Consider the following 25498-nt stretch of genomic DNA (forward strand, 5'->3'; position numbering starts at 1 on the left):
AAATGAGACAATGAAAACATTGCAAATGAATGAGATTATATGGAGAGTGCTCTGTTAATGGTGTCTTTCCAATTAAAATAGAATTACAATTGGTGTTCCACTATCACTTGGATGTTTTAGTCTACCATTTACAATTTTTAAAGCAATATGAAAGGAACTGCATATATACAGCTCTTGAATGGAAATGGCAGAACATGCAAGAGCAGAATTATAAAATATTATGTTCAAGAGACACTATGAGCTGCACATATTTAAGGACATATATGCAATATAAAATTTAATAAGAAAATATTTTTATTTAATGTATTGATAATTACACCATAATTGCAATCATTGAACAATATAATGGTTTTATTGACAATGTTTATGTAAAAAATTTGGATGTTGCAACCACACTTTTGTATTTGTCTTTGAAATAAATATATTTAATACAAAGCTGTGTAAAATAAGAAATAACTTTATAGTAATTAGTGATTGACTTTCAAGACTATTATGATTTTTCAGATTATAATGATTACTACCATATCATTTTTATCATGGTTGTTAATATGACACCTGTGTAAATTATTTGTAAAAATGTGGAAGCTACAGTTTTTCAAAGGTGAAAAAATGTTTCAAATTATATATTTTTACACTATAATTCTGCTTGTGAATAAGTGATATACATAAGTTGTAATATTCTCACAAACAAGCTACATTGATGAGTGGCATCCTCTGCAGCTGTTGCTGGCACAAACTGAAAAACTGGAAGATTAAATTAGATTAATCAAACATTTTTATTTGTTTCTCATTTTAAAATATGTTGCAAATTAATATATTAAAACACAAATCAGCCACAACACTAATATCTAGTTTCTTTGAAGTGGTATATGCTGTGAAAGAGAATTTACAGAATTTCTTTTTTCTGCTGTTCCTGTAAGTTTTGGTGTCTTTTGATTAAATACACTCCTGGAAATGGAAAAAAGAACACATTGACACCGGTGTGTCAAACCAACCATACTTGCTCCGGACACTACGAGAGGGCTGTACAAGCAATGATCACACGCACGGCACAGCGGACACACCAGGAACCGCGGTGTTGGCCGTCGAATGGCGCTAGCTGCACAGCATTTGTGCACCACCGCCGTCAGTGTCAGCCAGTTTGCCATGGCATACGGAGCTCCATCGCAGTCTTTAACACTGGTAGCATGCCACGACAGCGTGGATGTGAACCGTATGTGCAGTTGACGGACTTTGAGCGAGGGCGTATAGTGGGCATGCGGGAGGCCGGGTGGACGTACCGCCGAATTGCTCAACACATGGGGCGTGAGGTCTCCACAGTACATCGATGTTGTCGCCAGTGGTCGGCGGAAGGTGCACGTGCCCGTCGACCTGGGACCGGACCGCAGCGACGCACGGATGCACACCAAGACCGTAGGATCCTACGCAGTGCCGTAGGGGACCGCACCGCCACTTCCCAGCAATTTAGGGACACTGTTGCTCCTGGGGTATCGGCGAGGACCATTCGCAACCGTCTCCATGAAGGTGGGCTACGGTCCCGCACACCGTTAGGCCGTCTTCCGCTCACGCCCCAACATTGTGCAGACCGCCTCCAGTGGTGTCGCGACAGGCGTGAAAGGAGGGATGAATGGAGATGTGTCGTCTTCAGCGATGAGAGTCACTTCTGCCTTGGTGCCAATGATGGTCGTATGCGTGTTTGGCGCCGTGCAGGTGAGCGCCACAATCAGGACTGCATACAACCGAGCACACAGGGCCAACACCTGGCATCATGGTGTGGGGAGCGATGTCCTACACTGGCCGTACACCTCTGGTGATTGTCAAGGGGACACTGAATAGTGCATGGTACATCCAAACCATCATCGAACCCATCGTTCTACCATTCCTAGACCGGCAAGGGAACTTGCTGTTCCAACAGGACAATGCGCGTCCGCATGTATCCCGTGCCACCCAACGTGCTCTAGAAGGTGTAAGTCAACTACCCTGGCCAGCAGGATCTCCGGATCTGTCCCCCATTGAGCATGTTTGGGACTGGATGAAGCGTCGTCTCACGCGGTCTGCACGTCCAGCATGAACGCTGGTCCAACTGAGGCGCCAGGTGGAAATGGCATGGCAAGCCGTTCCACAGGACTACATCCAGCATCTCTACGATCGTCTCCATGGGAGAATAGCAACCTGCATTGCTGCGAAAGGTGGATATACACTGTACTAGTGCCGACATTGTGCATGCTCTGTTGCCTGTGTCTATGTGCCTGTGGTTCTGTCAGTGTGATCATGTGATGTATCTGACCCCAGGAATGTGTCAATAAAGTTTCCCCTTCCTGGGACAATGAATTCACGGTGTTCTTATTTCAATTTCCAGGAGTGTAGCTGTACCAGTTGTGAAGAATTTTGCTTTCAAATGAACATAGCAATACACATCAATGCAAAAGGAACAGCTCAAATTTAACCATTCAGCTGCATAGAGAAAACACCAATAGTATTTTTTACTTTGAGAGTAATCCTGAAAGTAACATCTGAAATATGCTGGGAACACAGGGAAACTGTTCATGTGGTTGTTGTTATTTGGAAGACTGCATCACATTCACTTCAGTATGACATTTTTCACTAATAACAAAAATCACTTTATTTGAATTGTGATTTACGCAATGACAAGTTGCAGAAATAAAATGCATGTAAACTTTGTCTAAATGTTTAACATTCAGAGGAAGGATCAGTATTATAGTTCAAAAGTCTTCAACAAACTTCCATTAGTCATTCATTGATTCACACATCATGTTTTATAAATACCACCATGAAGGAAAGCTTTGAGGGATTTGGAATAAATTAACTTACACATTAACTGACACAATCAGCCACCAACTGGTTCTTGCGTAAAGTTTACTAACAACAAGTTGTTATTAATGTTAACACTAACACTAACAAATGTAGGAATTGCTTCTCTATTACTTTATGCAAGTATATAATTAAGGGTAAAAGATCACTCACTGTGTATAATTCAGGGTAAAGGGGACGACTCACTACATAGCAGAAACATTGAGTCATTGAAAGGCACACCCGATTGAGAGGAAAAAGAAAAACCTTCATATCTTTTGGAATTAATCCCTTGTCAAGCTAGAGTATAAAGACATACACATACACATACATGTGCCCCTGCATTGCCCCAGCTGGACACAGAGCTGGGATTGCATCTCTGGAGGTAGACTAGTGTGATGTGGTGTTTGTGCCGGGCAGAGTGGTTGGAGGGAGCGAGGAGTGGGAGGCAGGATTAGGGGTTGTTGGTGGGTAGTTAGTGGCTCAGAGGTAGGTAGCCAGTTTGCCACCTACGATTCAAGAGAGTAGGGTGGTAGGTGCATGGAATGGGAAAGTGCCTCACACACTAGTGGGATGCAGTGCATGATGAAGGTGATATGGAGATATTGACTGGGAGAGGGTGACTGAGCAGAGGAAAGGGAAACTGTTGGGTAGAGAGGGTTAACAGAGATTGAGGCCAGAGGAGTTATGGATGTGAAGGTTGTGTTGCAAGGATAACTTCCATCTGCATAGTTCAGAAAAGCTGGTGGTGGAGGGAAGGATCCACATGGACCAGAATGTGAAGCAGCTTTTGAACTCAAGCATGTTGTGCTCAGATGCCACAGGATTATGAACTTTGCTCTTGGCCACAATTTGGCAGTGGCCATTCGTTCTGGTGAACAGCTGGTTGGTTTCATTCTGACACGTAGTGTAGTCACTGCAGTGGAGTTGATATATGATACCACTTCTTTCACAGGAGACTCTGCCTATGATGGGATAGGATAAGCCTCTGACAGGAATAAAGTGCTGGATGGATGGATTGGGCAAGTCTTACAACAGGCCTTCCACAGTGATATGTAGGTTGGATGGGTGATGGAACAGCACTTCAGGAGGAGTAGGAAGGATCTTCAGTAGGATGTCTCTTTTCTAGACATGATGATAGAAAATCAAAGCCTTGGTGAGCAATATTGTTCATTTAGTTCAGTCCAGTGTTATATTGGATGCTGAGGGGATGTGGGGGGATGGGCACTCTGTTCTGGCTGATTCTTGGGAGTGGACCAGGTTCAAGACACCCTGTCTTCATTCCTTGGCAACCTCAACTTCTTTTCTCCATTTCATTGCATCTGGCCCTCCTTAACCCATCATGCCACCTCCCATTGGCGGCATATCTACTGTTAACAAGAAGGCCCTTGTCCAATAAGTTGAACGTCTGACCAGAGCCTTCACAGACAGGCAGTAGCCCCCAACCTAGCTTGCGAATAGATTTCTTGTGCCATATTCTCAAACACTCCTAGTCCTCACACCGTCCCCAACAGTCATCTATAAAGGAGCAACTCCCTTGTCACCCATTATCAACCTGGACTAATACAATTGAACCATATCCTTCACCATGGATTTCATTAACTATCGTCACACTCAGAAATAAGGGTGATATACATCTACACCTGCTTACACACACTACAAACCACAGTATAGTATATAGGAAGTAAACCATGTACAACTGCCAATCGTTTCCTTTCCTTTTGCACTCGCAAACAGGGCGAGGGAAAAACGACTGTGTGGATGCCCCTGTAAGAACCATCATTTCTTTTATCTTGTGTTTCCATCCTTACTTGTAATGTACGGGTGACAGTGTTCTAGCTCTGCAGTCAGCCTCAAACGCTTGTTCTCTTAATTTTCTCGGTAGCGTTTCACGAGAACAACGTCGTCTTCTCTTCAAGGATTCGCATTTGTGTACGAAAGGAGGCAGGGAGTATTGTGTTGCCAGTAGATGCACAGTAACAGCACAATGGGTCGACGAAGAGCATGCAATGATTCTGAATGTGGACTAGTGATTGGACGGCATTTTGCTAACAATTCCATCAGGGTCATTTCAACCCTTCCAAAGCAGACCAAGACGACTGTTGGTGATGTCATTGTGAAGTGGAAACATGAAAGAACAATCACAGTTAAACGAAGACCAGAAGACCTCATATAGAACCGCCAGGGACTGTCAACCACTGCCGAGGGAGGTTGTAATAAACTGCATGAAATCACTCGAAAAAATTGGTGAGTTCCAAAATGCTACCAGCAGTGCAGTTGGCGCAGTGATTGTACGTGAGGAACTAAAAGGAATGGGTTAGAATGGTAGAGCAGTTTCTCACGAGCCACACTTTTCTGTTTTAGATGATAAGCGACGTTTGAGGTGATCCAAAGAGTGACGTTACTAGACAATAGGTGACTGGAAGTAAGTGATTTTGGGCGGTGAATCACGATACAACCTGTGACAATCCGATAGGAAGGTTTGGATTTGCAGAATGTGAAAAAAAAGACAGATTCATTGGATTCGTCGACCTGGAAAAAAAGGTTTGGCAAAGTAAAATGGTGCAAGATGTTCGAAATTCTGAGCAATATTGGGGTAATGTGTAGGAAAAGACGGGAAACATACAATGTGTACAAGAACCAAGAGGGAACATCAAGAGCAGGAGGCCACGAACGAAGTGCTCGGATTAAAAAGAGTGTGAGGCACGGATGTAGTCTTTCGCCTCTACTGTTCGATTTATAAATCGAAGAAGCTAAACAGAAACAAAGGAAAGGTTCAAGAGTAGGATTAAAATGCAAAAAATCGTTCAAATGGCTCTAAGCACTATGGGACTTAACATCTGAAGTCATCAGTCCCTTAGAACTACTTAAACCTAAATAACCTAATGACATCACACTCATCCATGCCCGAGGCATTATTCGAGCCTGCGACTAGAGCAGCCGCGTGGTTCCGAACTGAAGCGCCTAGAACCGCTCGGTCACAACGGCCCGCTCATTGAAATTCAAGGAGAGGACGTCAAAGATAAGATATGTTGACGACATTGGTATCTTTTGAGTAAGTGAAGGTGAATAATATTACAGGATTTTGTTGAATGTAATGAACAGTCCAATGAGTGCAGAATATGGACTGAGAGTAAATCGAAGAAAGACGAAAGTAATGAGAAGTAGCGGAAATAAGAATACCGATAAATTTAACATCAGAATTGATCACGATGTAGATGAAGTTCAGGAATTCTGCTACTTAGGCAGCAAAATAACCCATGACGGACAGAGCAAGAGGGACATAAAAAGCAGACTAACACTGGCAAAAAGGGAATTCCTGGCCAAATGAAGTGTAGCAATATTGAACATACATCTCAATAGGAGGAAGAAATTTCTGAGAATGTACGTTTGGACCGCAGCACTATATAGTAGTGAAACATGGACTGTGGGAAAAATGGAATAGAAGAGGTTCGAAGGTTTTGTGATGCTATAGACGATTTTCGTAAGTTAGTTGCTCTCATGAAGTAAGAAATGAAAAGGTTCTGCGCAGAAGCGGTGAGGAAAGGAATATGTGGAAAACACTAACAAGAAGAAGGGACAGAATGATAGCACATCTTTGAAGACATCAGAGAATAACTTCCATTGGTACTAGAGGAAGCTGTGGAGGGAAGAAACTGTAGAGGGAGACAGTGACTGGAATACATCCAGCAAGCAACCGAGGACGTAAGTTGCAAGTGCTGCTCTAAGAGGACGAAAAGGGTGGCACTGGGGCAGAATTTGTGGTGGGCACCACAAATCAGTCGGAAGACTGACGGCAAAAAAAAGGAAGTTTGAAGACAATAATTGTTTGTATCAGCATGACAACGCTCTCTGTCATACAGTTGCGTCTGTGACGCAATGGTTTGAGGAAAGTAACATTCCTGAAATGAACTGGCCTGCCCAGAGTCCTACTGTGAACCCAACGGAACACCTTTGGGATGAGTTACAGCATCTACTTCGCTTCTGGACCCTTTCAGGCATCATAAAGACGGAGGGTGGCCACGCACCATATTAATGTCCACTGAAAGGCGTCTGGATTCTTTTGATGAGATATGTATAGTGGTTTACCCTCTCCCTCCTAAATGTCTATCCCCATTGTATTCCATTTCCAACTCAATAAAATGTCGCCCACACGTCGTCTCTCACAGACAGCCAGATTTTTCTTCCCTACCTTTCACCTCCACCTCGACACATGCACACAAACATTGCACTTTTACCGCAGCTTCCGTCTTCACACTTAAGAAAAACACTCAGTTTTACTTTAAATACTTTGGTCAAGCGAAATATAAGCGAATTTTCCCTCAGCCTTTTTTCCCCTCAATTATCTCCTGGATAAATTTCAATCTCCGACTTCCTCTACAACTTTTCCCCTCTACAGCCGCCTCTAGTACCACGGAAGTGCGCTGACAGTCTCGCTGTTGAGCTCCATAAGCTCTTCCTCTCCAATCATGAAAGCTTTTCCCTGAATTCTTAGCAGACGTCCTGTCACACCGCCCCTTCTTTTTATCAGTGTTTTCCATATATTCCTTTCCTCGCCGATTCTTCGGAGAACCTCCTCATTTCTCACCTTACCAGTCCACCTGATTTTTAACATTCTTATGTAGCACTACATCTCTGATGCCTCGATTCTCTTCTTTTCCAGTTTTCCCACAGTCTATGTTTCACTAGTATACAATACTGCAAAACTGCGGTCCAAACGTACATCCTCAGAAATTTCTTCCTTAAAGTAAGGTCTTTGTTTGATACTAGTAGACTTCTCTTGGCTAAGAATGCCCTTTCTGCCAGTGACAGTCTGCTTTTTATGTCCTTGCTCTAGCCGTCATTATTTTGCTGTCTAGATAGCAGAATAACTTCATCTATTTCGCTATCTCTGATCCTAAGGTTAAGTTTCTCCCTGTACTCATTTCTGTTACTTCTCACTGCTTTCGTCTTTCTGCTATTTAGTCTCAATCCATATTCTGTACTTATTGCACTGTTAGTTCCATTCAGCAGATCATGTAAGTTTTCTTCACTTTCACTGGGGACAGCAATGTCAATAGCGAAATTCATCAGTGATATCCTGTCATATTGAATTCTAATTCTTGAACCTACGTTTTATTTCCGTCATTATTTCTTTGGTGAACAGATTGGACAGTAGGGACGAAAGACTACACTTCTGCCTCACATCCTTTTTAATCCGAGCACTTCGTTCTTGGTCTCCACTGTTATTGTTCCCTCTTTGCTCTTGTACATAATGTATTCCCCCGTATTCCCTGTGTTTCTCAGAATTTAGAACATAACCAATTTATCCACACATGAAGCCACAAAGGGTGGACACACCCACACTAATATCCACTAAACAGCTGTCAGGGTGCTGTTGATCAGACAGTGTATGGTGCACGAACTGTAATAGTCTAAACTGTATACTCTGTTGGTTAACGACAAAAGAGGTGTAGAACTTCGAAAAATAGAAAGGTCTTGATCGGACAATTCTTTATTAAGCGTTACGCATTTCAATATTTCATCGTCAGAGTGAAGCTGTGGCATGAAATGTACAAGAAATTAATTACAGAAAATGTACGGAAGTGTGCATCTAAGTATTCGAATATACATAAATTCCAAATAGTATAGTACTAACATAAAAATCAAACTTTAGCCCAAAGCTCACGAAAGTGAGCACATTAACTGAATACAAATCTCATCTCCTGTAGGCACGTTTGACAGTGTTGTCGTCTATTGAATAGAGCCCGTGCCAAACTCGGTGTGGCGACTGAAATATCGAATAGGTAAACGATGGCCAGCAGGTGGCGCAAGCCTTGATCTTAGAAAGCAAGTCAAAGAGTCGCTCTAGAAACTTCTATACATTGCGATTAAGTACATGTCAGTACCTTGTGAACAAATTTTACACAAACACATTTTTGTTACTTTTACGGAAGAGAAACTCAATATTAACAGCATGAAAAGTGCGTCGTTAGCTAACACCGTAAAAAACGTTGTAGATGTAGTCTTTGTCAATATTCAAAACAGAAGACAATTGTGACCAATAACTCGTGTGGTAAAATATACACATAAAATCAGTTTGAGTAATAAGTAAAATACTGTATAAGTGTGAAGGAGAAAGTTCACAACAATCACAAAATAAATGTACATAAGTATCACAAAATGTAATCAAATTACGATGGACGAACATGTAATAAATGACATAACAGAATCGTTTAGGTGAGCTAAGACTGGTCGCAACAATTTGAAGTGAAAGAAATATTATACGATAAAAGGGGTATTTTTTTAAAAATACTCTTTAACTTAGCGTTAGCTTGTGTAACTGTCCAGCTGTTATCAGTTTACAATCATGATAAAATTATTACATGTTCGTCTATTGTAATTTGATTACATTTTATGATACTTAAATACATTATCTTGCTATGGTTGTGAACTTTTTCCTTCACACTTACATTTTACTTATTACTCATATTGGTGTCATGTTTATATTGTACCACACCAGTTATTGGTTACAAGTGTGTTCTGCTTTGATTATTGACTAAAGACTACCTCTGTGACGTTTTTTTACGTTGTTACCTAACAACGCACTTTTCATGCTGTTAATATGAGTTTCTCTTCCACAAAAGTAGCAAAATGCTTTTGTCAAATTTTTTCACGCGCTGCTGACACATAATGCTGACTTGTACTTAATCGCAGTGTACAGAAGTTTGTAAAGTTAGTCTTTGATTTGCTTTCAATGGTCAGCGATAGCGCCACCTACTGGCCATCGTTTACGTGTTTGATAGTTCAATCGCCACACTCAGATTGGCCCTGCTTCTATCCGACAAATGACGGCACTGTCAAATATGCCTACATGAGACGAGATTTGTGTTGTATTCAGTTTATGTACTCACTTTCGTGAGCTTTGTACTAAAGTTTGAATTTTATGTAAGTGCGATAGTTTTTGGAGTTTCTGTATACTTGAATACTTAGAATTACACTTACGTACATTATCTGCAATTGATTTCTTGTACACTTCATTCCACAGCTTCAGCCTGATGATGAAAACTTGAAATGCGTAACTCTTAATAAAGAATTATGCGATCAAGACGTTTCTATATTCCAGAGTTGTGCCAAATCCGAATGGTCGCCTGCGTGTAGTATGGAAGTATTTGTGTTTCTACATCCAGTAATGGGTGTATGGAACGGAGACCTAGACAGTTAACCTGAAGCACATGAAAAATTACAAGCTCTAGAGATGGACTTCTGGAGAAGATCGGTAAGACTCCCCAGGAAAGAGAAGATAAGGGACACCGAAATAATAAGGAGAATGGAAATAAATGAAAGAATATATGACGTAATGGATAGGAAGAAATTACAGTGGTATGGGCATGTACGACGAATGGAGGAAGCCAGAATACCAAAATTAGTACTGGAGTGGGAACCGGAGGGGAGAGGAAGAAGAGGACGACCTATGACCACCTGGCCCCAAAATGTACAGCACACAACGAGGACACACAAGATCGGAATATCTGGCGGAGTATTTTGAAAATATAGTTTAAGAACGTTTATCCTCTATATAGTAATTTCCGAGTAAATTTTTATGTTGGAGATAAGCCTCTGTAATGAGGAAAAGCTCAAAAAAAAGTAATGGAAAAGAGACGGGACGCCTCACCTTTCTACTGTTATCAGACGGAGGAGGCGGAGAGTCCCATGCGGTAGCCGAAGAAGGCGTCGATGAGGTAGAGCAGTGCGGTCAGAAGCGCCAGGCAGCCCAAGGAGAGGCCCGAGGCTCGCTCGCTGGCCACCAGCCCGGAGAGCTCGGCCCGGACGCGCGCCCAGTGCTCGGGGCCCGCCGTCATGGGGATCATGCCGACGCTGCGCCAGAAGTCGACCGCCACGGCGCCAGCCACGAGCAGCAACAGCGCGCCGCACACGCTGAACATGAACTCCTGCACTCACGCACACGCAAACGCTGAGTGCGGTTCAGTACTTCCAGTCCGCTGCCAGGGGTACGAGCCTGTTACCAGCAGCGGCAATATGCAACATAGGCTGAACACAAAGTACGAGGGGCGTTTGAAAAGTCCGTGAAAAGTCCGAGAGATGGCACCACCAGCGCGTATCGAGGTCATGTTTAGTTAGCAGCATCTTTGCAAAGAACGCACACCAAATTTCAGCCATATTGGTATATTTTTTTGTGTTTGGCATTAGTGTGAATCAAGGAAGTCGAGTGATTGTCAAAAAATGGACGAAGAAGGATTTCGTGTGGTGATTAAACATTACTTTATGAAAGGCAAAACGCCTCAGGAGACTGAAGAGAAGCTTGATAAACATCACGGTGACTCTGCACTTTTGATTAGAACAGTTTATGAGTGGTTTCAAAATTTTCGCAGTGGCCATATGGGCACTAGTGATGCTGAACGTTCTGGATTCCCTGTGGAGGTTACGACCCCAGGAATCATTGATAAAATCCATGATATGGTGATGGATGACAGAAGAGTTAAGGTGCGTGAGATTGCTAGTGCTGTGGGCATCTCGAATGAACGGGTACATAATATTTTGCATGAATATTTGGACATGAGAAAGCTATCCACAAGATGGTTTTTCACGATTGCTCACGCTTGACCAAAAACGGAATCGGGTAAAGTGTTGCAAGGATGGTTTTCGGCTGTTCAGGAAGAATCCACAGGACTTCAGGTGTCGTTTCGTCACTGTGGATGTAACATGGATATATTACTATACTCCTGAGACCAAACAACAATATAAACAATGGGTTACCGAGAGAGAATCTGCACCAAAAAAGGCGAAGAGTAATCCTTCGGCCGGAAAGATTATGGCAACTGTCTTATGGGACCCACAAGGGATAATCCTCATCGACTATCTGGACAAGGGTAAAACTATTACAGGTGGGTATTATTCATCGTTATTGGACCGTTTGAAAAACGAGCTGCAAGAAAAACCCCAGCAATTGGAGTGCAAAAAAATCCTTTTCCATCACGACAATGCACGAGCACACACCTCAGCAGTAGTGGTTGTAAAATTAATGGAAATAGGATTCCAACTCGTTTCAAATCACCCCTGTTCTCCAGACTTGGCACCCTCGGACTGCTATTTATTCCCCAGTTTGAAGAAATGACTGGCGGGACGTAGATTTTATTCAAATGAGGAGGTGATTGCAGCAACTAATAGCTACTTTACAGACTTGGACAATTCCTATTATTCAGAAGGAATCAACAAATTAGAACAGCTTTGGACGATGTGTATAAGTCTAAAAGGCAACTATGTACAAAAATAAAAAAGGTTTACCACCAAATACGTAAGTAGTTTATGTTTTTGCACAGACTATTCAAACACCCCTCGTACTGCACACACACACACACACACACAAAGACACCAAACAAAGCAAACCAAACAATCTCCCGAGTAAAGTGTGACAGGGCTGCTATTATTCTCTATATCAGTGGTTCCCAACCTTTCTTAGACCATTACCCCTCAATGCAATTACACATTTGCTAGTACCTCCAACTTTAGCACCTAACTGAACTGTAGAATGAAAGATATTTATGGAACATTTTTAATTTTAAAATTATGAAACATGAATGATATTTACACTGAAGAGCCAAAGAAATTTGTACACCTGCCTAATATCGTGTAGCGCACCCGTGAGCAAGCAGAAGTGCCGCAATACGACGTGGCATGGACTCGATTAATGTCCGAGGTAGTGCTAGAGGGAACTGACACCATGAATCCTGTAGGGCTGTCCATAAATCTGCGATAGTATGGGGGTGGGTGGGTGGAGGTCTCTTCTGAACACGACATTGCCAGGAATCCCAGATATGCTCAACAATGTTCATGTCTGGGGAGTTTCTAGAACTACTTGGTAGCAATTCTGGACGTGTGGGGTGCCGCATTGTCCTGCTGGAATTGCCCAAGTCCGTCGGTATGCACAATGGACATGAATGGATGCAGGTGATCAGACACGATGCATATTTACGTGTCATCTGTCAAGAGTTGTATCCATCCATCGTTGTTGGGAACATGAAGTCCATTGAATGGCTGCAAATGGTCTCCAGGTAGCCAAACATAGCCTTTTCCAGTCAACGATCGGTTCATTTGGAGTAGAGGACCCAATTCATTCTATGTAAACATAGACCACACCATTATAGAGCCACCATCAGCTTGCACAGTCCCTTGTTGACAACCTGGGTCCATGGCTTTGTGAGCGTCACACTCGAATTTTAACATCAGCAAATCATCAACTGAAACTGGGACTTATCTGACCAGGCCATATTTTGCAGTATTCTAGAGTCAAACCGATACGGCCACGAGCCCAGGAGAGGAGCTGCAAGCAAAGTCGTGCTGTCAGCAAAGACACTCGCGTCGGTCGCCTGCCGCCATGGCGCATTAACGCCACATTTCGCTGCACTATCCTAACGGATACACTCGTCGTATGTCCCACACTTATTTCTGCGGATACAGCATGCATTGACAGGCAATGTGTGAATTTTGGTATTCGGCGCACTCCTGTGGATTGCCGAGTACTGAATTCGCTAACGATTTCCGAAATGGAGTGTCCCATGCTTCTAGCTGCAATTACCATTCCGCAATCAAAGTCTGTTGATTCTCGTCCTGCGAGCATAATCACGTTGGAAATCTTTTCACGTGAATCACCTATGTATATATGACAGCTTCTCCGATACACTGACCTTTTGTACCTTGTGTACGCTATGCTACGCCATCTTTGTATGTGCATATCGCTATCCCATGACTTTTGGCACCTCAGTGTATATTACGATACAGAAGTAAGGAGAAGTCTGATACATTCGGACAAAACATTCTGAAATTATCACGGTAAGATTTGAAGTCTGGGCGGCCGCGGTGGCCGAGCGGTTCTAGGCGCTTCAGTCTGTAACCGCGCGACCGCTACGGTCAGATGTTAAGTCCCATAGTACTCAGAGCCATTTGAACCATTTTAGCCATTTGAAGTCTCATAAGATTTTTACGAATATGTGTAACAGTGAAGTTATTAACAAGGTTAAGGCTTGCATTAGCCGCTTTCATTTGTGCACTGAAAGGGTTGCTAAAGATGGTCTGGCAAGCAAAAAATTTTCGAAGAACGGTATCATACAAAAAACTCTGAATTGCCTTTTGTAATAACAATAGTAAGATTTCGATTGAGGGTTATGATTCCACCGGATTTCTGTGGCGCACACATTATTATAGCAAAAATCGATATCTTTTTATAGTATACACCAAATGCAAAGTCAGTAGAATCTAGAAAAATTAATGGGTGGGCTGAATTAGAAAAGTCGCGTGAAGCCCGAAATACTGCATTTTAGGAAAGCAATCAACTTCGTTGTGATATACCTATATCAGATATATAACCGAAGAAGGATGACCAAGTTTTGTTGGAAGTGAAATATATGTCATCTATAGTAACAAGTAAGGTACAAATGACCTTTTTTTAAGAAACAAGCAAATCATACATTCTGAATTAAGGAGGGTATTAAAGTGCCGGTATGAATCACGCAAACGTTACAGATAGAAAAACATTCAGACAAAAGATATTTGATTGGAAAGCTGGTCAGAGGGAAAGTAGAAAACGGATCAGAGTACCGCCTGATGGAAGGAAGAGACTTCATTCTGAAAGGACGAAACAAATTTGACACAAAAGAAGGCAACCATCAGAAGCGACATTACCTCTCACCACAGGAAGCGCAATGGCCGCCGGTCTTCACTTAACGACCGAGAGCAGTGGCACTCACGTAGATTTGACGGTGCCCCCCCATGAACCATGGACCTTGCCGTTGGTGGGGAGGCTTGCGTGCCTCAGCGATACAGATGGCCGTACCGTAGGTGCAACCACAACGGAGGGGTATCTGTTGAGAGGCCAGACAAACATGTGGTTCCTGAAGAGGGGCAGCAGCCTTTTCAGTAGTTGCAGGGGCAACAGTCTGGATGATTGACTGATCTGGCCTTGCAACATTAACCAAAACGGCCTAGCTGTGCTGGTACTGCGAACGGCTGAAAGCAAGGGGGAACTACAGCCGTAATTTATCCCGAGGACATGCAGCTTTACTGTATGATTAAATGATGATGACGTCCTCTTGGGTAAAATATTCCGGAGGTAAAATAGTCCCCCATTCGGATCTCCGGGCGGGGACTACTCAGGAGGAAGTCGTTATCACGAGAAAGAAAACTGGCATTCTACGGATCGGAGCGTGGAATGTCAGATCCCTTAATCGGGTAGGTAGGTTAGAAAATTTAAAAAGGGAAATGGATAGGTTAAAGTTAGATATAGTGGGAATTAGTGAAGTTCGGTGGCAGGAGGAACAAGACTTTTGGTCAGGTAAATACAGGGTTATAAATACAAAATCAAATAGGGGTAATGCAGGAGTAGGTTTAATAATGAATAGGAAAATAGGAATGCGAGGTAAGCTACTACAAACAGCATAGTGAACGCATTATTGTGGCCAAGATAGACACAAAGCCCATGCCTACGACAGTAGTACAAGTTTATATGCCAACTAGCTCTGCAGATGATGAAGAAATTGATGAAATGTATGATGAGATAAAAGAAATTATTCAGGTAGTGAAGGGAGACGAAAATTTAATAGTCATGGGCGACTGGAATTCGTCAGTAAGACAAGGGAGAGAAGGAAACATAGTAGGTGATTATGGATTGGGGCTAAGAAATGAAAGAGGAAGCCGTCTGGTAGAATTTTGCACAGAGCATAACTTAATCATAGCTAACACTTGGTTCAAGAATCATAAAAGAATGTTGTATACATGGAAGAATCCTGGAGATACTAAAAGGTATCAGATAGATTATATAATGGTAAGACAGAGATTTAGGAATCAGGTTTTAAATTGTAGGACATTTCCAGGGGCAGATGTGGACTCTGACCATCTATTTGTTATGACCTGTAGGTTAAAACTGAAGAAACTGCAAAAAGGTGGGAATTTAAGGACATGGGATCTGGATAAGCTGAAAGAACCAGAGGTTGTACAGAGTTTCAAGGAGAGCATAAGGGAACAATTGGCAGCAATGTGGGAAAGAAACACAGTTGAAGAAGAATGGGTAGCTCTGAGGGATGAAGTAGTGAAGGCAGCAGAGGATAAAGTAGGTAAAAAGACGAGGGTTGCTAGTAATCCTTGGGTAACAGAAGAAATATTGAATTTAATTGATGAAAGGAGAAAATATAAAAATGCAGTAAATGAAGCAGGCAAAAAGGAATACAAACATCTCAAAAATGAGATCGACAGGAAGTGCAAAATGGCTAAGCAGGGATGGCTAGAGGACAAATGTAAGGATGTAGAAGCTTATCTCACTAGGGGTAAGATAGATATTGCCTACAGGAAAATTAAAGAGACCTTTGGAGAGAAGAGAACCACGTGTATGAATATCAAGAGCTCAGATGGCAATCCAGTTCTAAGCAAAGAAGGGAAGGCAGAAAGGTGGAAGGAGTATATAGAAGGTTTATACAAGGGCGATGTACTTGAGGACAATATTATGGAAATGGAAGAGGATGTAGATGAAGACGAAATGGGAGGTAAGATACTGCGTGAAGAGTTTGACAGAGCACTGAAAGACCTGAGTCGAAACAAGGCCCCCGGAGTAGACAACATTCCATTAGAACTACTGACGGCCTTGGGAGAGCCAGTCATGACAAAACTCTACCAGCTGGTGAGCAAGATGTATGAGACAGGTGAAATACCCTCAGACTTCAAGAAGAATATAATAATTCCAATCCCAAAGAAAGCAGGTGCTGACAGATGTGAAAATTACCGAAATATCAGTTTAATAAGTCACAACTGCAAAATACTAACGCGAATTCTTTACAGACGAATGGAAAAACTGGTAGATGCGGACCTCGGGGAGGATCAGTTTGGATTCCGTCGAAATGTTGGAACACGTGAGGCAATACTGACCTTACGACTTATCTTAGAAGAAAGATTAAGAAAAGGCAAACCTACGTTTCTTGCATTTGTAGACTTAGAGAAAGCTTTTGACAATGTTGACTGGAATACTCTCTTTCAAATTCTGAAGGTGTCAGGGGTAAAATACAGGGAGCGAAAGGCTATTTACAATTTGTACAGAAACCAGATAGCAGTCATAAGAGTCGAGGGGCATGAAAGGGAAGCGGTGGTTGGGAAAGGAGTGAGACAGGGTTGTAGCCTCTCCCCGATGTTATTCAATCTGTATATTGAGCAAGCAGTAAAGGAAACAAAAGAAAAATTTGGAGTAGGTATTAAAATTCATGGAGAAGAAATAAAAACTTTGAGGTTCGCCGATGACATTGTAATTCTGTCAGAGACGGCAAAGGACTTGGAAGAGCAGTTGAACAGAATGGACAGGGTCTTGAAAGGAGGATATAAGATGAACATCAACAAAAGCAAAACAAGGATAATGGAATGTAGTCAAATTAAATCGGGTGATGCTGAGGGAATTAGATTAGGAAATGAGACGCTTAAAGTAGTAAAGGAGTTTTGCAATTTAGGAAGTAAAATAACTGATGATGGTCGAAGTAGAGAGGATATAAAATTTAGACTGGCAATGGCAAGGAAAGCGTTTCTCAAGAAGGGAAATTTGTTAACATCGAATATAGATTTATGTATCAGGAAGTCGTTTATGAAAGTATTTGTTTGGAGTGTAGCCATGTATGGAAGTGAAACATGGACGATAACTAGTTTGGACAAGAAGAGAATAGAGGCTTTCGAAATGTGGTGCTACAGAAGAATGCTGAAGATTAGATGGGGAGATCACGTAACTAATGAGGAGGTATTGAATAGGATTGTGGAGAAGAGAAGTTTGTGGCACAACTTGACTAGAAGAAGGGATCGGTTGGTAGGACATGTTTTTAGGCATCAAGGGATCACAAATTTAGCATTGGAGGGCAGCGTGGAGGGTAAAAATCGTAGAGGGAGACCAAGAGATGAATACACTAAGCAGATTCAGAAGGATGTAGGTTGCAGTAGGTACTGGGAGATGAAGCAGCTTGCACAGGATAGAGTAGCATGGAGAGCTGCATCAAACCAGTCGCAGGACTGAAGACAACAACAACAACAACAACAACAACAGACAAGGAACAATGCGTGGAATAACTACAGACATTAATGTGGGACATACGACGAACAGTGGGGCAAAACGTGGCATTAATAAGCTGTGGCAGCAAACGGCCGATGCGAGTGGCTGTGCACGTAAGCGCCTGCAACGCCTCTCCAGGAGTTTTGACGGTATCGGTTGGACCCTAACAGACTGGAAAGGTGTGACCTAGTCAGGTGAGTCACAATTTCAGCTGGTAAGAACTGCTGGTAGGGTTCGAGTGTGGCGCCAGCTCCTTGAAGTCATGGACCTAAGTTGTCAACGAGACACTGTGCAAGCTCATGGTGGCTCCGTAATGGTATGGGTTGTGTTTACATGGAACGGACTGGGTCCTCTGGTCCGACTGAACCGATCATTGGCTGGAAATGGTTACGATCGGCTACTTGGAGACCATTTTCAGCCATTCATGGACTTCAGTTATTATGGGTGACAATACCCATGTCACCTGGTCGCAGTTGGTTTGAAGAACATTCTGGAAAATTCGATTTGGCCACCCATACCACCCAACACGAATCCCACCCAACATTTATGCGACATAGTCGAGAGGTCAGTGTGTGCACCGGCAACGCTTTTGTAGTTATGGCCGACTATAGCGGCAGCATAGCTCAATATTTCTGCAGGGGACATCCGACGACTTGTTGAGTCGATGCCTCATCTAGTTGGTGCACTACGCCGGGCAAAATGAGGTCCGATCCGATATTAGCAGGTATCCCATGACTTTTGTCACCGCTGTGTGTTTGTAACAAGAAATAGGAAATTAAATTAAGGCTACTTTAATACAACGCAAGTCATAGAAGAAACATGACTTTCAAATAGTTACTGAATATTTGTGATCGTGTCTCATTGTTCATAAGGGATTTAAATATGAGTAAAATTTCTGTTATTAATCATTTAGGACTAATCACACCCTTACACAGACAATACAACAACACTTTGTCAGGCAATTACACAGTGTCACAACTTTAGAGCCACTGAGGATGGTAGCAGTCTGACACAGAGATCAGACAACACAAAGTGTCCGAGTAGTGCCGACTTTTAGCTATCATCCATCTTTATCGCACCCTTACCATACCTAGTCCGTTGGAAGCTTATAACATACTAATTGCTATAGGATATAAATTGATAATAACATCGGTACACGCCGCCCCACTATGTTAGTAACAAAGTTTGATGACCACTGCTTTACAGCAAATGTCTGCCAACATTTCTGGCGTGGCCATTCCCAAGGAAGGCTTCACTATGCCTTTCTTCAGGACTTACATTTTATTCCACTCAGGTTCTATTAAGTATAGCATAGGGGCCTCTGTCTACCCTTTCTTTTATTAAAATATCTGTGGCAACACCTACGCCTGATTTCAATAGTATAGAATAACTGTAGCTCATAATGGCTCCTAGCAATTTTGTTCGTAACACCACAATTCAACCAACGCTCGAATAGCAGCTGAGCAGTTTATTCTGTTTCCATAAAAAGTCAAAGCGACATCCTGAATTTGTTCATAACTAATTATGAGGAATGCTCTCATTGGTGCTGCAACGAAATACCGCAGATTGTCCCAACTGGAAACAAAATACGCAAAAGCCGACATAATTGCAAATACAAAGGCGTAACTCAGAGTGTTATTATTACTCACGTAGGGCCCAATAGGACCACGCGAGGTACAGTCAATGCCTGAAATTTGGTACTCTCGGCACAAGCTTGACACTGTGGATCGCGGAATATTGAATTCCCAAACAATGTACGAAATGGAATGTCCCGTGCGTCTAGCACCAACTACCATTCCGCATCGAAAGTCTGTTAATCCTCATCGCGCGACCATAGTCAAATCGGAAACCGTTTCACATGAATCACCTGAGTACAAATGACAGCTTATCCAATAGACTGCCCTCTTATACCTTGTGAACACGATACTATCGCCACATGTGTATGTATATGTCACTATCCCACGGCTTCTGTCACATCAGTGTAATGTATAACCTAACTCTGCACCATACATATGGAAGCAAATCGCTATCCCATGACTTTCGTCACATCAGTGGATGTACCACATATGAAGATAACAATCTCTGTAATGTGCACTCACGAATACATGTTACTTCCGTCTGAAATTTATAGCATAGCAAGTGCCTGATATGATTCGCGTACGCCAACGAGTTGTTAGTACTGGGAGACAAAACAGTAAGATATTCTCCCTCTCCCAGCCTCTAACCGCGCAGTAACCGCCCCGCTTACCCTCTGCCCATTGTAGTCTGCAGCCAACTTTACTTACAAGGGAATGGTCCAACACGACGAGTCGAAGAAACACCTAAAAGAATTTATGTTTCTTTCATCTCGTGTGCCTTGGTGTAAGGAAAATGTTTCTTTTCGTCATTCAAATGACACTTCGCTTTATTATGACGTATATGGGGATGTATATGTTAGAATTACACTCCTGGAAATTGAAATAAGAACACCGTGAATTCATTGTCCCAGGAAGGGGAAACTTTATTGACACATTCCTGGGGTCAGATACATCACATAATCACACTGACAGAACCACAGGCACGTAGACACAGGCAACAGAGCATGCACAATGTCGGCACTAGTACAGTGTATATCCACCTTTCGCAGCAATGCAGGCTGCTATTCTCCCATGGAGACGATCGTAGAGACGCTGGATGTAGTCCTGTGGAACGGCTTGCCATGCCATTTTCACCTGGCGCCTCAGTTGGACCAGCGTTCGTGCTGGACGTGCAGACCGCGTGAGACGACGCTTCATCCAGTCCCAAACATGCTCAATGGGGGACAGATCCGGAGATCTTGCTGGCCAGGGTAGTTGACTTACACCTTCTAGAGCACGTTGGGTGGCACGCGATACATGCGGACGTGCATTGTCCTGTTGGAACAGCAAGTTCCCTTGCCGGTCTAGGAATGGTAGAACGACGGGTTCGATGACGGTTTGGATGTACCGTGCACTATTCAGTCTCCCCTCGACGATTACCAGGGGTGTACGGCCAGTGTAGGAGATCGCTCCCCACACCATGATGCCGGGTGTTGGCCCTGTGTGCCTCGGTCGTATGCAGTCCTGATTGTGGCGCTCACCTGCACGGCGCCAAACACGCATACGACCATCATTGGCACCAAGGCAGAAGCGACTCTCATCGCTGAAGACGACACGTCTCCATTCGTCCCTCCATTCACGCCTGTCGCGACACCACTGGAGGCGGGCTGCACGATGTTGGGGCGTGAGCGTAAGACGGCCTAACGGTGTGCGGGACCGTAGCCCAGCTTCATGGAGACGGTTGCGAATGGTCCTCGCCGATACCCCAGGAGCAACAGTGTCCCTAATTTGCTTGGAAGTGGCGGTGCGGTCCCCTACGGCACTGCGTAGGATCCTACGGTCTTGGCGTGCATCCGTGCTTCGCTGCGGTCCGGTCCCAGGTCGACGGGCACGTGCACTTTCCGCCGACCACTGGCGACAACATCGATGTACTGTGGAGACTTCACGCCCCACGTGTTGAGCAATTCGGCGGTACGTCCACCCGGCCTCCCTCATGCCCACTATACGCCCTCGATCAAAGTCCGTCAACTGCACATACGGTTCACGTCCACGCTGTCGCGGCATACTACCAGTGTTAAAGACTGCGATGGAGCTCCGTATGCCACGGCAAACTGGCTGACACTGACGGCGGCGGTGCACAAATGCTGCGCAGCTATCGCCATTCGACGGTCAACACCGCGGTTCCTGGTGTGTCCGCTGTGCCGTGCGTGTGATCATTGCTTGTACAGCCCTCTCGCAGTGTCCGGAGCAAGTATGGTGGGTCTGACACACCGGTGTCAATGTGTTCTTTTTTCCATTTCCAGGAGTGTATTTCATTTCGGCGTTTTAAAGTCACGATTAATGGAAACCGTGTGTGATGTAACATGAAACATTGCCTTGATAATTATTTTTCTCTGCTAGTCACCTATCTAGGAATTACATATACAACAGTTTAGCCGTCAATACGTACTGCCTCTTATTCAAAACATTAATGATATGTGACATTTTTGTATGGTTTAGGGATCCAGATTCGCTTGGGCCACTCCCGACATTTGCGCTACGCGGCGATACACTGTCTTCTCACGGCCGAACGTACGCTAGGCAGGAAGAACTAAACATACCGTCGTCCTAAGCGGTTCCTCGTGCGACAAAACGAGTAAGTTTAACATTTTTTTAGTGCTTGCATTGCACATTAGCAGCTAAAATTTTGGCAGTGCGTTTATTGCCTTGTACTCTTCATGCATAAAAAATAAAAATTTCAGGGTTGTTTTCGACATTTCGGATTGGTCCATTCCCTTGTTACGCGCGAGATATGGTAGCCGATGCGCAGTGACCAGTTTTCGTCCAAAGCGCTGTGCGAGTTCATCTGTTTGTTCGGATGGGGAGACCGAAATTGCCCGCTTTCGGCCGATCGGGTACACGCAACGATGGCATAATCAGGGCGCACACTGTGCAGTCTTCCTCAAACGATTTTACAGAAACTATTCGGTAAAAAAATCATTTTTACGTTACTTATAACTTATATGTCAGCTTCATGATGACCTGCACAGTATGTCGCTGCGTATGGAATTTAGCTAACATACTGAATTTTTCTTTATACTTGGACAGAGGTCTCTGTTCGTCAGTAATCACGCGAAAATTGATCTGTTGTACCGAATCCTTTTGGGAGAGCGCTCGCCAGCGATTAGACTAGAATGAAATATCCACAACGTTCCTTATATTTCATAAACGGTCTAAGATACCGAAAGAAGATTTTGGCAAATGTCAGCACGCAAAGGGGAGAGTATGTTGCCATATGTTTATTACTTCAATATCTGTCGTGATATTCCACTACATACAAACTTTTTCGATGAAAGAATGTAATTTTTAATGGCCATGATTAGCTGGTTAAACGAGAAATAATATGTGTTTTATAACACACGATTATTTTTGTACTGAGGATGTGGTTTTTCATAAGCTATTGAACTTACTTTTCCTCAGTACCTTACTTAATAAACCACGGTTTCAGAATTCTCTCGCAGTTGCTTCTGTACTGCATGTTAGTGAGCTGACACTGTGTAAACTTCCTTGTGTTTTGGCAAAAGAAGCAAATTTTAACATGACGATTAGAGATGTGTACGTTTTACCCAAAATTTGCCACTCATAACCCTTCTCTCAAAGCTACAAGTGGTTAACAAGGAAGCGATAATAAATCGCTGCGTTTGTTGCATTTTCAGCGGAGTTCTCTCTTGTTACTAACAAAGCAGAGGTAACAATAGGTCTTTTTGAATGGTCACCATGCAAGTGTGTGCATGGAGAGGCTCCACCTACAAAAAATGTGAGCATAGACTTCAGTTCGAAACTCCACTTCCCCCCTAGTGCTCGTCATTTCCGCTGCAGGGACTGCCCAAGACGCCCACCACAAGACTCCTCTCCATCCGTGCCCCGCCTATTCCATGCCTACCGGCCACGTTATTCTGCTTGCACTCTAGCTCAGTGTCGACTTCACCAATGTCAATGGAACTCGAGCACATCTTAAAATATTTGTGTCTCTGGATTTTTGATTGCCACTATGTAGGAACAACTACACTGTTATGAAGCTCTTAACGTCGGTTGACAGTTTTGGGTTCGGCTGTTATAGTACATGCAGAATACCATTGCCAGTAGATGCGCAGACAGCAGGGCATGCATGGGGAGAGCGTTAGTGGTGGGGGTTGCAGGCAGGCGCTGTAGGGGAAATGCCGGGCGCTGGAGGGGAAGTTCCGTTTAAAACAGAAGCCTACAATCACGTTTTTTGTAAACATCAAGTGGGTACCCACAACTGCATGCTGACCATTCAAAAAGATGTGTCACCTCTTTTTTGGCTAGTATCTAAAAAGAATGAGTGGCGAATGTTGAGTAAAACCTATACATTTCTTTGTTGCATTTTAAAATTCGCTTCTTTTGCCAAAACGCCGCAGTTTACATAATCTCACCTCACTTACATGTGCAGACACAATTGCGAGAGAATTCTGAAGCGGGTTTATTAAGTTTATTAAGTGAGGAACTGAGAAAAAGCAAGGTTAGTATCAGCCCATCCAGCTAGTCACACAGTCTAACGGGGCTCATCCCGAGCTGGAAAGTGTGCCGATCCCCGGCACAAATCCGTCCGGTGGATTAGTGTTTAGGTCCGGTATGCTGGCCAGCCTGTAAATGGTTTTTAAAGCGGTTTTCTATCTACCTCGGCGAATGCGGGCTGGTACCCCTTATTCCACCTCAGTTACACTGTGTCAGTGATTGCTGTGCAAAAACCATTTCCATGTACACGAACACCATCATTACTCTACCATGCAAACACTTGGGGCTAGACTCGTCTGGTATGAGACATCCCCGGGGGGTTCACTGTTTGCCGAACCGCAAAATAACCCTGGGTTCAGTGTGGGGTGGCAGTGGGGTTGGTGGACTGCTGTGGCCTGTTGTGGGGTTGTGAACCACGGAGAGCTACAGCTGGATGAAGCCTCCCCATCGTTTCTAGGTCCCCGGTTCACTACATACATACAAAAGTATAAGGTCAGTATCTTATGAAAAAGCACATCCACAATACAAAATAAACTTGTAATGACTTCGCTTACGTTGTTCCAAAACTCGTAGCATTTCTCGTTTCACCAACTATCAATGATGCTCAAAAATTAAATTCTTTCATCGGAAAAGTCTATAGTTAATGGAATAACACGGTACATAATGAAGTTTTGCATAACAACCACATGGAAAAATACTCTCCTCTTTGAGTGCTACCATTTGCCAAAGTATCATTTTGATACCTCAAACTGTTTATGAACTATGAGGAATGTTGTGGGTACTTCAATCTGGCTTTATCGCCAGCGCAATGTGATCGCAAATGAAGGCACTATGTCAGATCAATTTTCTCAAGACTGGTGACAGACAGAGACCTCCACCCAAGTCAAAGAAAATTTAAGGGGAGGTTTACGATCTTTGGCCCGAAAGAATCATATTCTTTGAGAATTATTTTCTCGGGATGTGTCATAGATATCAATGTCAAATTTGGTCAAAATGTTTATTGATATTTCTTCTACAAACTGGAATTTTTTCGACAGGAAATGTCGAAGAGCAAAGGCGGTAGTGCCGTTGAACGAAACAAAATTTCGATGTAGACCTCCACGGGCGGTGTGTCACAGGTCAGTCGGCTGGTCTGAAATCAATATTGAGTTGACTTTAGCGAAGTATATAAGGTTCTGTAGGAGTTGTACCTCGCTTAAGTTATTTCGACCATAGGAAACAAAATGGCGGCCATTTGAAAAAGATAGGGCTTTTTCCTTCGATTTTTCGACCTCGTCGGCCAAGTAAAAATATTTATAGTTGATGGAGCGGTATAAAAGTGGTACAACTCCTAGAAAATTTAGTTAGCTTCGTAAGAAACAAAGAATTATGCCAATCGGTTCAGTAGATTTGAAGTTACCATACCGCGCGATAAAAAAATGTCATTTCGAGAAAAACGCCTTTGAAGTTTTACCTGCAATACGTGCAATCTGCTATTCTGTGCCCATTAACTAGACCTTCTTCTTCCTTACAGATGACCTTTTGCTCGATCTGGGCCATCCTGCGCTGC

At 43.3% G+C, this 25498-nt stretch overlaps 1 protein-coding gene across 1 annotated transcript in view; it reads right to left on the bottom strand.

Moving 5' to 3' along the window:
* Positions 1-276: 276 nt before the first annotated feature.
* Positions 277-25498, bottom strand: part of LOC126278048 (uncharacterized) — a 40472-nt gene continuing 15250 nt past the window's right edge. Inside the window, exons 3-4 of the mRNA XM_049977842.1 lie at positions 10466-10742; positions 277-744 (exon numbers count right to left, since the gene is read on the bottom strand). Of these exons, the coding sequence (XP_049833799.1) occupies positions 10479-10742 (264 nt within the window). The 3' untranslated portion in view covers positions 277-744; positions 10466-10478. The remainder of the gene's footprint in view (positions 745-10465; positions 10743-25498) is intronic.

This window comes from Schistocerca gregaria, chromosome 6 (assembly GCF_023897955.1).
Source record: "Schistocerca gregaria isolate iqSchGreg1 chromosome 6, iqSchGreg1.2, whole genome shotgun sequence".
Taxonomy (NCBI): domain Eukaryota; kingdom Metazoa; phylum Arthropoda; class Insecta; order Orthoptera; family Acrididae; genus Schistocerca; species Schistocerca gregaria.